The sequence below is a fragment of the Haemorhous mexicanus genome, chromosome 11 (assembly GCF_027477595.1).
Source record: "Haemorhous mexicanus isolate bHaeMex1 chromosome 11, bHaeMex1.pri, whole genome shotgun sequence".
In the NCBI taxonomy this organism is placed as follows: Eukaryota; Metazoa; Chordata; class Aves; order Passeriformes; family Fringillidae; genus Haemorhous; species Haemorhous mexicanus.
Genome location: NC_082351.1, coordinates 1,756,620 through 1,768,856, shown reverse-complemented (window position 1 = coordinate 1,768,856; position 12,237 = coordinate 1,756,620). Strand labels below are relative to the sequence as shown.

The following is a 12,237-nucleotide window of genomic DNA, read 5'->3' as shown; positions in this document are numbered from 1 at the left end:
GCAGCACATTTTACTTGAGTTTATAAACAAACAACTCCTCCCTGAAGGCAGCCTTGCCAATACACTCTCTTGGTGGTCCTAACCCTTGCAGAAGGGAGTACAACTCCCAGCTCTCGTCCCACAGCTCTGGAGCTGCCTCTGCCTGGCAACTTCAGCCTTTAACTGTGCTGCTGTCACAGAAAAACCTTCTCCTATGACATTGTGCTGAGCATCAGAGCCACAGGGACAGTTAGACCTCAGAAAGCTTTATCTTATCTCTGGGAAGGAGTGGAAAATCCTTCAAATCAAAATGTATGTTAGATACCTGCAGCTTGTGCTGGTTGGGTCAGTGGCCTTCCAGAACATTAATGTGTTGAAAATGTTGAGATTTTACTTCAAAATGTCATAAAGAGTCACCTATCTGATGTGAGCAGGTTTTGTTTTGGTTTGCAGACACCACAGGGATATGTGTTGATACACTGCTATCACCATTTATACCTCACCTTCCTTCCACCCCTCTTCTTTCTCATTGCAGATTTACAGGGAGTGGCAGAGGTCAGATTGTGAGCTGTATTTCCAGCTCTGTAGTGGAGGGGAGCAGTCCTCACCTCTCCCCACTGTGTGGCTGTGTTCCATGTGAAAGCTGATGTCTTGTAGTGATTGGGAAACAGCTGACAGTTCACCACCAGTGTTTGTTGGCTGGGAGAAGCAGCAAGTTCAAAGGTGACCCTCTCCCCTGATGAGGAAGGCTGCATTCCTTGCAGAGAGGGGTCTGGCTGGTGCCCAGCCCCTGCCAGAAGGTGCTGTCCTGTCCCATGGCACCCACACACTGCTCCGAGTGCTTCCCTGGGCTCTGGGCACTTCAGAGATGATGGGCAGGGAGTGCTGGGGCAGCTCCTGGGTGTCAGGGAAGCCTGTGGTGCCAGAGCTCATCTGCAGTGCAGCAGTTTCATTCCTGAAGTCTCAAAGGGTTTGAGTTTTTCTGAGGTAAGAGAGGATTTCCCCTGGCAGGGGTTGGATTTTGAGATGAGGCTTAGTGGGTGTAAATGTGACCTGGAGCCCTGGTAAGGAGGGAATTCCCAGAGGAACTCGTGAACCTTTCCTGCCTCCAGGGTCCCATTTGGGATGTGCAGTATGTGCTCCTGGCTTTGTCAGAGCCCGTTCTCAGGACAAGAGGACTTTGGGAGTTTAATAGGAAGAAGTTGCATCTGATGAGGAAAGTGAAGGGATGCCACTGGCACTTTACTGAGATCTATGGGTTTGCTTCTCATTGCTCCCTAGTGTTGTATCTTGCTTTTAAAGATCCATTTTACATCCATTTGTGGTTGCAGACACAGTAGAGAACAGTGTAACTGCAGAACCAAATAAAACCAAAATAGATCTCGGCAGAAGTCAAAATTGTAACAGTTGCTGGAGAGAGCAAATAGTATGCAGGGTCCTGCTTCTATGGAGTAGCTTATAACAGGCCTGTTTCTATGGAGTAGTTTAGGAAAGACCTATTTTGTGTTATTGAATTAAATTCTGAGAAAAATGTGAAGTATTGTGGCTTTCCTCAGTGTTGTGCCTGTGTGTGTGGGTGTGCAAAACTTGGTGGTGCTCCAAACCCTCTCAGGCACCCAGAGCCCAGTGTTCCAACCACTTCTATCCCTTCTCCTGGCTGATGACTGAGCAAGTTATTGTCTTTTTCCAGCAATGTCCAGACTTGTCTGCCTTTAAGTATCCAGACACTTTGTTCCTTTCTTGTTGCTTCATCACCACTAAGGGCCTCATATGGATCTTATTTTCAACAGCCCCTGGGCAGCACTAAGGCTTTACTCTCATAATGAGCTGTTAGCATCCTGAACTAGAAACCTGGGTAAAAACCTTCAAAATTCAACCATCCTGATATTTTGATCATTCACTTGTAATTTGCACATGTGCTGTGTGGGAATGGACATTGCTTTCCTGGCGTGTGGTTGAATATTGAAAAAGGGAAAAACTGAGAAGTGCACTCTACTTATTTACACACAAGTAATAAAGACTGGGGTTTTTTGGAAAAACATTGATGAAGTGGTATGTGAAGTTCTGCCTCTTTTAATGTTTTCCTTTACTCTGTTTTAGGTGTCTCTTGCAGAAAGTAACAGTAATGAGTCTTTGTGGGGGAGATGAAGACTCCTCCACCCTTCATTAGAATTTGCTGCCTTATCCCAAATGCTCCAAAACACATTTAAATCACATAGTTGGAGCTTTTCACAAGTCAGTGTCTTTTCTCTCTCTTCATCTGTGATTCCAAACTGGAATGTGATTGGGAATGTAAATTCCTTTACAAGTGGCTGCAGCCTATGTTGTCCACGTAGGAAATGTGAGCCAGAGTGCACTGCATGGGATGGAGCTGCAGCTTGGGTTTAGCTTGTGCCTGTTTTAGGTTGTGCATGTGGGGTGTGGAACCTGCCCCAGAGCACATTTGTCTGTCTCTGGCTGCTCAGGAGCAGTAGGAGGAATGTGAGCAGTGCCTGATGCCAGCTGTGTCCTTGCAGCCATGCTTGTGCTCGCTGCAGTGGTGGGTACACAGGGAGGGAGAGGGACTGGGACTGTCCCTGCATCTGAAAGAGTTTCTTTAGAGATAGATGCAGGCTGAAATGCTGATCTGTCCGCAGCATCCTCCTGGTTGTCTCATGCTTTGTACATGTAGCTGTTGCTCGTTGGCTGTTCCCTGCAGGAATCACTGTCCCACCCATTCTTGCTGTGCCTCGGCAGGACTGGGGTCAGCAGTGGCCTTCAGCACTGCCTGAGCTCCATCAGTGCTGCTGCCCTCAGGACTGGCCTAAATATTAATATCTTTATATTTACTCTATGTATAAACAACCCCAGGCTGAACTGGAGTTGCTCAGTTTGGAGAAAAGGAGGCTCAGGAGGAACCTTCTGTTTCTCCACATATTCCCTGACAGGAGGAGTCAGGCACTGCTCCCAGTGAACAAGGGGCACAACAAGGGGAAATGGCCTCAAGCTGTCCCAGGGAAGTTTGGATTGGATATTAGGGAAAAATTTCTTGATGGAGAGGGTTGTAAAGCATTGGAAAAGGCTGCCCAGGGCAGTGGTGGAGTCCCCATCCATGAAAGTGTTCCAAAACAGGTGTGGATGCAGCACATGGGACATGGTTTAGTGGTGGTGGTGGTGCTGGCCCAATGGTTGGACTTGATCTCAGGTCTTATCCACAGAAACCTTAAGGATTCTGTGTTTCTGCATTCAAGGGCTTTGTGCTTGAATTTTTGGTAAAGGAGCAGGAGGTGCCTATAGGCTTCCATGGGCACGGGGTCAAACCCCAGCTTTAGGTGAAAACAGCCACTTCTGCCATAGTTTACAATTATTTTCTAGTGTTGCCTTGTTTGAAGGTGACTTCAGTAGCGATGCTGGCAGCTACTACAGGAGTGCTGTTTATCCTGATGAACACATACGTGAGGGACTCGTTACTTTTAGTTAGGAAGATAGAATTGAAACAAATCAGAGGAGTTTTGTGTGTGATCTGAGCGGTGTAGATTTTTCACAGGGAGGAAGGACTTAAGGAATTGCACAGTTCATGTGAATGTGTTCCTCTTGGTGTGTTGTAGGGTTAGACTGAGCTGCACCCTGGACAGCCTGAGCTGGAGGCAAAGTCTGAAGTGGGAATGAGCAAAATGGTTCACCCAGTCCCTGCTGTGTGAAACCACAGTAACAGTATCAAACAAGGTGCTACATTTAGAAGTTAAAAACTCTATTTGCCTAATTTCTACCTCAAACCATTACTTTCTTAGGGAACTAAACCCCCTTCTTTCCAAACATCTGTGGTTCTGAGGCATGCTGCATGGCAAAGGAGAGATTTCCTGCTGTGCTTCCTGCTAGGGCTGCTAAATTCCCCTGGAACAATCTAAACATCATTATCAGCCCATTCAAATTAGTATTTCCTCCTACTTCTGTAAGGGATAAAAGGATGTTTGTTTCCTTGCTGTTGACTTAAGTGTCCCACTGACATTCCTTCCCAATAACTGCTCTGGCACTGGGAGCATCCTTGAGAGTTTAAACCTCCTTGGGGTTACTGGATCAAGGCAGAACTGGGAGCCATCAGCTCTTCCAGCCTGTCATTAATCCAGGAAATGCCCTGGGCCACAATCAGTGCTGCTGAAATTCTTGCCCAAACCCTAATTACAAAACTTCATAAAGGAAAGCCTGAGGAAATGAGAGATCTCTTCAGAACATCATCGTAAAATAAAGGAACAATGTAATTTATGATTATAAACCTGACAAGGAGTAGCAAGGAATCCTGGAGGGTTCCCAAATAAGGAGATGGAGCTCTACAACAACTCTTCTGTTCAATTTAAGCATCCCTGCTCACTAATTAGAAACTCAATGAAACTCAGAGGTTTCTTTCCTCTGCTATTCAGAATCCTTTTGTCAACAGCCCTCAGCCAAACAGAGCTGGAGGGCTCATACTTGGTCAGGAGCACTCCTGGGGCTGTTCAGGTCACTAACTGCTGCAGTCCTGTCCTTTCCTCCCTGTTCTTACCTTCTCCAGGTGTGCAGGCTCGTGCTGTGGCTGAAAGCTGTGCTGAGCAATGTGGCAGAGCAAACGAGCTGACACCAGCAGCTGAGCTGTCAGGAGGTGAATCTGCCCTGTTTTCAGTGATGTTCTGAACAGAGATGAACACTCAGTTCACGCCTCTGATGAATTTAACAGTTTTTCTACTTTGGGTGAATTGGTCATGAGGAAAATTAATATCTTGGCTTCCCCCTCCCGAATAGATTTGAGACTTTCTCTGTGGACAATTTCTGAGTGGGCTATCCTGGGGGGGCAATGAGGCTTTGTATTTTTTAGTCTGTGCTGTGTGTGCTGAACTGGTGGAAGCAGACTGAGCACTGGGCAGGTGCTGGGGATTTTCTTTTTAGTTGCCAGAATTACAAAACTCAAAACCCTAAAGGCTCACAACAGCAACCTGAAGGATGTTTGCCCTTTGGGGTCGGCTTCATAGAGCAATTCCCTATCCCATGTTAGCCCTGCCAGGCTCAACAGTGCAGTCTGTGCCCCAGCAAGTCAGATGTGGTTCAGATATAAATGTCCAATCCTCCTTCAGGCTTTCAACAAAAGTACAATTGGTGTGAGAGTGAATAATATATTTACATGGATTGCATGATTAAAGTGTGTGTAGTGGTTTTAGGCAATTGGGCTTTAAAATGGCACAGTAACTTGGCTTGTCCTTGATCAGCACTCCCAGTCCAAAACAAAGACCTTTTTCACTGCTAAACTTTTAAAATTTAAAGCATAAACGTGTCTTAATGGATGGCTGTCCTTAACACTGCAGTGTGTGGATGTGAATGGGTAATGGTGAAATTAATGCATTTTTTTCTGTAGATAAGCACTCAGACTAAGAGGAGCATATATGCTAAATGAAGGCCTTACACACACATCTGTTTGCTACTTTATGTTTGTTTGCCTTTATATTTTTTAGGATGAAGGAATATTGATTTTGTGATTTAGTTACCATTACAACCTCAGCTCCATTTGTAATTGGTTAAGAACATCGTGGAAGTGCTTGGCTTACTCAGTGTTTGAGTTGCAGCAGATTTAGTGATCCTGCCTTATTTTCCCAAGTGCTCTGACAGGCAATCCCTGACTACATTCCCTGATAAACATTACTCCTCCGAATTTTAACTTTAAAATTAAACAGGGCTGGTGGAAGTGCTTTGAAGAAAGGAGCCTACCTAGCCACAAAAGAGATCATGCAAAGAGCTTGCTCTCCCCAAGATAAAATTCTTCAGACAGGAATTTCAGGGATAATCGGAACCAGGCTTTCCAAAGCCTCAGCTCTTTTGAAAGTTAATAGCCAGCATAAATACACTCTGTGCAATATCTGGGGAAGGAGGGTTGAGGGGGAAAATACAGCCAAGACTGGGCTGAAGGGCAAGAAACATTCTGCCTGCTCTGAGTTATCATTGTAACTGATGGAAGGATGATTGTGCATGAACTGTTCCTCTTCAAACTCTGTGGCAGAAGGATACAGCAAAATGAGACACATTCTGCAATGGCAGGCAGAGGAATTGCTTGGGTTTGTGGTGAAAAGGGTTAAAGAATTTATTTAGTTGTTCCCCCCTCCCCCTTCTTTCAACCTGGATCTAATAAAGGATGCCGTCATGGAAACCTTAAAGACCAAACATTGTCTAAATTATCTGGCCTCTGCCACAGGTAATACAGGTTTTGACTTACAAGGATTATCCAGAACTAAAGCCAGAGGGAGTATTAGGTTGCTATTCATTGACACTTTGAACAAAATCTGCCAAACAAGCCTGGCTGAGGCTATGTTGATGTATGTCTCCACTGCATGGTGCACAGTAAAATGAACGTTCAGCTTGGGTTATCCAGTTTTTCATTGTGCCTTGGGGCAGACACAGCTCGCTGTGTTTTGCCAAGCAAGCCAGCATAAGGAATTTATGAAAAAAGAATAATGTAGGAAACAGAATGTTTTCATGTTGAAATAGAAAGCAGATGCTTCCCAAAGAGTGCAGGCACTATAACAGGAACTAGTCCTGGATGAGTGGTGGGATGGATTCCCAAAGAGACGTGGGTTCCTTCAGAGGATGGAGGTGAGCACAGAAAAACACTTTGCTGCATGAGGTTTAAAATGAAGGCAGGTTGCTCCAAGTGTGATGGACCTCCCTTACACTGCTGTGGTGATGGCATGGCAGGCAGGAATTGAAGAGGGTGGTGGTAAAGGATTAGGCACTGAACTGAATCCAAGAGGTGAGTGCTGAGAGCTCAGCTCAGCCTGTATTTCTCCTGCAATCTGCTTTTCCATCATTTCCAAGGAGAGAAGCCTCAAAGACTGAGGAGAGCCCGTGGGTTAATGTCCCATCCCGAGCAGTGAGCTAACTGTGGCTTGGTCATGGAAACACTCCAGCACTGCCCTCATTTCAGGGAGATTTAGAGTCAGACACGTCCTGAACACCGAGGCACTTGGAGGAGCCTGCAGGAACCTGCACAGAGTAAAACCCTCTGCTCGTTTATCCGGGAACAGGTCCTGGGAGAGCTTAACCAGCCCCAATGACGTAAGTGATAGCTCATTTGGAGTGAAAGCAGCTGGCTTTGGGGCTGTGCTGTCATTCTCCCCTCCCCTGTCTTTGCCAAGATAAATGTTCTTCTCCTCTTTACCTTACTCATTAAAACGTCTTCCCAGCCATCCCAGATAAACCAAGTTGAGAACATGTTACAGTGCACACCTACATTGTGACATTCAAGGAGGGAGTTTAATAAAGTTTCTAAGGCTGTTGGTAAGATAGGAAATGACAACTTGTTAAGGGATGAAGCTACAGTACTTTGTTATTTATTTATTAGAGCTTTAAATGGTGAAGAGATTGGATCAGAAAAAAAGACCCACTGGGAACAGTTATTTTTCAGTATTTTAAGAACTCCCCCAAGTTGTTCTGTGAGGTTTTTGACATTATTTTTCATAATATATTGTTTTATGTTGTCAGGCAGGTATTTGATAAGGAAGTACAACTTATTTTTCTCCAGTTCTTGTTAAGTGTATGTGCTGGGTGCAAGTGTAAATACCATAGTTTTGGGGGAGATAAACTACTTTCTTCAGGTGTAGGAATGGAATAGGAAGTTCCATCATAACAGCAAGGGCTCAGCTCAGTTTTGAGAGTATGACCTTTGCCTCTCTCCCATATGAGTGCTGATCCAGCAATTAACAGCTGGCATTAAAGCCAGCAGGGAAGAGATGTGGGTGCCTGGGGCTGGCAGTGCCCTGCCCGACTGCCTGATCCTCCTGGTGGTTCATTTAGTGCTCTGGCTTGCCCTGGCTTATAGATAATTGGTGTTGTGTTAATACCAGTTTGAACTTCACCTCTGCCTGAAATCAAGTGGTTCTGTCCAGGCCCCTGCACTGTGTCTGCCTTACTTGGGTCTCTCTGTAGCTGAAGTTGCTATCTGAGACTCCTTGATGTCATGGTTCCTGGAGTAATTTTAGTGGAAAGGGGAGTAATTGTCCCCTCGTGCATGGGAGGCTTGGGTGGGTTAGTCCTTGCTGCTCCCATCCTGTGAGGAGTCATAGACTCACAGAACAATTTGTGTGCAAAGGGATTTAAAGCCCATCCAGTGCCACCCCTGCCATGGCAGGGACATCTTCCACTGTCCCAGGCTGCTCTAAGCCCTGTCCAACCTGGCCTTGGGAACTGCCAGGGATCCAGGGGCAGCCACAGCTGCTCTGAGCACCCTGTGCCAGTGTTTTACCAGGCTCAGTGAAGAAGTGCTGATGTCTTAAGGTTTGTCCATCTTTCTCCTGAGACTAAAGAACCACTTAGATGGGAATGATGGATAAAGCTGCTGACAGCTCAGTCAGGAATGCTGGCTCCAAGAATGGGCATTCGCATAACAGGAGTTATTCAATCGATGCAAATGCTCTACAGAGCTGCAGACCCGAAGTGAGACTGGGAGGAAGCAAATTGGAGGTGTTAAAGGTGTGAAATGGTCTGAGTAGAAATTCAGGTGAAGCTGAAATCAGGGAAACTTCAAAAAAGCTCTGGCAAGAAACTGAGTTACTCTATCCCTTCTTGACCTTCTAGAGCTGGCTGATGATTTATCACTCTGGAAACATAATTTGTGAATACTGGGAAGGAAAAAGGGAGGAAAGTTTATGAAAATCCACTTTGTCTCCTTTGCTGCTCTAACACACTTAGGGTTCACTGTGACAGTGGCAGGAAATAATTTAGTAGCCTTTAACTGTGTGTTTTTCTTAGTTTGAGCTTCAACTAAACTTTTTAAAACACACACACCCACCCACAGCGGATTTTTGTAGCTGAAAGCTGAAATTCTTAGCATGTAAAAGCTGTGTGGATTTCATGTGACCGTGGAAAACCTGGATGTGTCCCTGGGTCAGCTTGAGGCCACCTGGCTGCTGCTCAAGGTTGGATCTGGCACTGAGACAACTTTAAAGCCCAGGCAGGGAAGAGTTAAAATTCTCTGAGGGAAAAACGGTATTCAGAATATTTGAATTAACTTCTAAGTATCTTTAAAAGACAATACACCAGATTTTGAGATTAGGCCAAAATGTTCTGTAGTTCACATCTTCAGACTGATGCAGAGTGATAATTGTAGGAGGTGAGTTTCTGAATTGCAAACAAGTGGGGAAACTGCTGCTGTTTTCTAGTGCAGCCTGATATAATTTACCTTTTTTTTCCCTTAGTGAAGACATTTATAAATAGCAAATTATCTGTTAGCAGGTGGGTTGTGAAATGACGTTATCTTTAAAGATTCACACAGTGTATTAATAAAACAAACTGGGATTACAGACTTCTCAAACAAAATTACTTTGTTTTCCATGAGCAGATGCAAATCTGCTTCTAAATCTGCTAATATCATGGAAGCCCCAAATAAACAAAGCTCTGTTTGATTGTTTTTGTATTTCAAAGTCTGTTACACACAGCTGAAAATCTCTATCCAGCATAGAAGCTCTGTGATCCCCAGTCCTGTGCATGTATTTAGTTGTATATATTTGTTCTCCCTAATGGAGAATTAAAATATTATAAATCCATGGTAGTGTCTGTGAGTCCTATTATTAGTTATTCCAGATTCTTTTAAATTCCTGATGAAGATTAAATGCAGTAGTTTGTTTATTTTATGATAACTTCACTCTGGGTTTAATTATTCATAAGATCACAGCAAAAGGCAATATATTTTGCAAATATGACTGTTTAATAGTATGGCACTTCAGTAGAGCAATCTGATATTGAATCTTCAGTGAGGAATGAGTAACTCACTTTTAGTTGAATTATAAATCATGAAAATTACTGCAATATAGATAGTTAAATTCTGCTCTATTCACATGTTCCAGCAAGAGCAACAAATGTATTTCAGCACTTGGTAAAATGAATGGAGTTTCCACTGAGGGAGTGAATTAGAACTGTGTTAAAATTTCACTGTTTTATAGCAATGTGTTGTAATTATCTGGTACTGGATATATTTCCTGCCAGTTTAACTGCATAGATCAACCCTCCAATGTCACAGAGCAACTCTTACACCTAATAGAGCTCTCAGGACTCAAGTATATTTTAAGGCTGTTAATGTGTTGCATAAATTGAGAGCATTGCATAGCCCGGGGGCCATGTGCAGATTGTTGTGGTGCCACTGCCCTGGTGTGTGAGCAGGAGCTGGGCAGGGTGGGGGGACACAAAAGGCTTTGGTCATGAACCCCCTGCACCTGCAGGTCTGGTTTGGGCTGCTCCTCCCCCGAGGCTTGAAGAGAACAAAGTACCCCAAGTCTATGCAGTAGGTGTAGAGGATCCAGCAAAATCCTATTTCAGTGCAACCTGCACATTTACATCCTGGGTGCAAATCCACAAAATCAAATGTGGGAGCTAGAGCAGCATTCTCCATGTCCATCTCTCTTACTACATCTTAGTGCCAGTGTTTCTCAGTCAGAGTTACAGGTCCCAGACCCTTTTCAGTGTATTTTTAAGCCAGCTGAACCATGCAAGGCTGGGGCACTCTATCTGTATCATGAGAGCACTGTTACAGCAGCATAATGACTGAATCAACTTGTACCAAGTGGCCAAGTATGATTTTTCGATGTTTTTGCTCAGACTTGTCAAATATAGAATGTTCTTCAAACCATTTATGTAATTTATAGCATTTAAAACTCTTAATTTCCTTCTGCTCTTTCCCCTGAAGGACATCACCAGGTGACCAGTTATGCCAAGATCTTTTAGGTATCAGTTGTCTCTTTCTTTTTTTCCTTAAAACCAAACAAAATGTGGAAATAAAGGGAAAAACCTCACCCTGAACAATCGTTATTTTAAAGATCTTCTCAATTAAGCAGAGTTAAACCAAATCCATTCCATATAAAATAATCTAAAAAAAAATATCTGTGTGTATGCTTCCTACAGGTTCCACAAAGGAGTTGATTGAGAGCTGCTGTGGAGCTGGCCAGCAGTGGGCTATAGACAACGGGGAGTGCACAGAAATCCCTGTAAGTGGCATGGATGGTGATATTTGCAGGTACGTAAGGTAAAACTGAACATTTTCGGTTAGCATAAAGAGTAGCCCTTGCAAAGAAATCAGAGGTACTTCGTGGGATGTCCAGGAGACTGGAAACCCTGTCGTTCATTGTCTGAATTATTTGTGGACTGGCAATATTCATGGCTAATTAGAAGCCAGGATTTCCCCCTCCATTTGCCAAAAATCTAATCTAGACAAAAGCTTTTTAAGGTTTCTTTTTGTCTCTCCCATGAGCAGAGCACAGATTTTTTTTCCTGTTTTCTGCCCATCTGTGGAGTTGCAGTTAAATGGGAGTGCAGTGATTATCCGTGTCATTAAGGGTTGTGTTCGTTGCTCTGTGGGTGGCCCCTGGTTCTGCTGGAGGGGGCACCATACCCTGATCCTGCTGCTGGTGTGAGCAGCACCTGCTCTGAGAAGGAGCCAGGTTCTCTCTGCTCAGCAGGAGGACAGGGACAGGTGCAGGGTAACCTGGACCAGCCCCCCACCAGCTGCAGTTCATCCCATTCCCTGCCCACGAGCCTGGAGCAGCCCTTGGGGAGGGATGGAGGCAAACTCACTCCAGACTCACGTTCTTGAAGGCTGATCCTGTCATTTAGAGCATTGAAAAACTTTGGCATAATCCCTTTTATCAAATTTGGTATCATTGCACCTTTCTGAAGTTACTGGGAGCTTGAAATCCTCCCTGCTGGGATCTGGCCTGACATAACTGGCACATACCAACTGTCTGTGAAGTAAAGGCAGATTAAAAATCCCAGCCTTGGCCTAAGTAGGTGCAAATTCAGTACAATAATGAGTTGCACCTGCACATCTGAGGCTGGTTGTAGATGAAAAAGCCAGATCCTAAATGTTTCAGTCCCTGTGAACCTACTGGGATTAAAAGGACTAAGAGATCAGGGACTCAGTTGTCTTACTTGTAACATTTCAGTTGTGTCCCTGTTTTAAAGATTTAAGCCTGCCCATAAATATTATGTCTAAAGAAAACGTTTTTTGTAAAAAAGTATTCAAGTATGCAGCCTCAGAGCCTGGAAAGCAAGGACAGAATCTTGCTGCTGCCGCTAGGAGCTGTGCCGGTGAGCAGAGCTGGTGACCCTGCCCCTCTCCAGCCCCAGGGCACTGCCTGTGCTGGAACCCTGCAATTCCTACAGCTCCCAGGAGTCTGCTCCAGCTCAGCTCACTGCCTAAAGATTATAAAAGACCAGTCTGGTTTGGGTTGGAAGGACTGAAAGCTCATCCCATTCCGCCCCCTGTCAAGGGCA

General features: G+C 44.6%; 1 protein-coding gene across 9 annotated transcripts in view; it reads left to right on the top strand.

Annotated features, from left to right (window-relative positions):
• The window catches only part of FBLN2 (fibulin 2), a 91,314-nt gene that overhangs the window by 49,073 nt on the left and 30,004 nt on the right, over positions 1 to 12,237 (top strand). For all 9 annotated transcript variants that reach the window (XM_059856056.1, XM_059856052.1, XM_059856057.1 and 6 more), the window contains exon 3: positions 10,870 to 10,981. In XM_059856056.1, the coding sequence (XP_059712039.1) occupies positions 10,870 to 10,981 (112 nt within the window). The remainder of the gene's footprint in view (positions 1 to 10,869; positions 10,982 to 12,237) is intronic.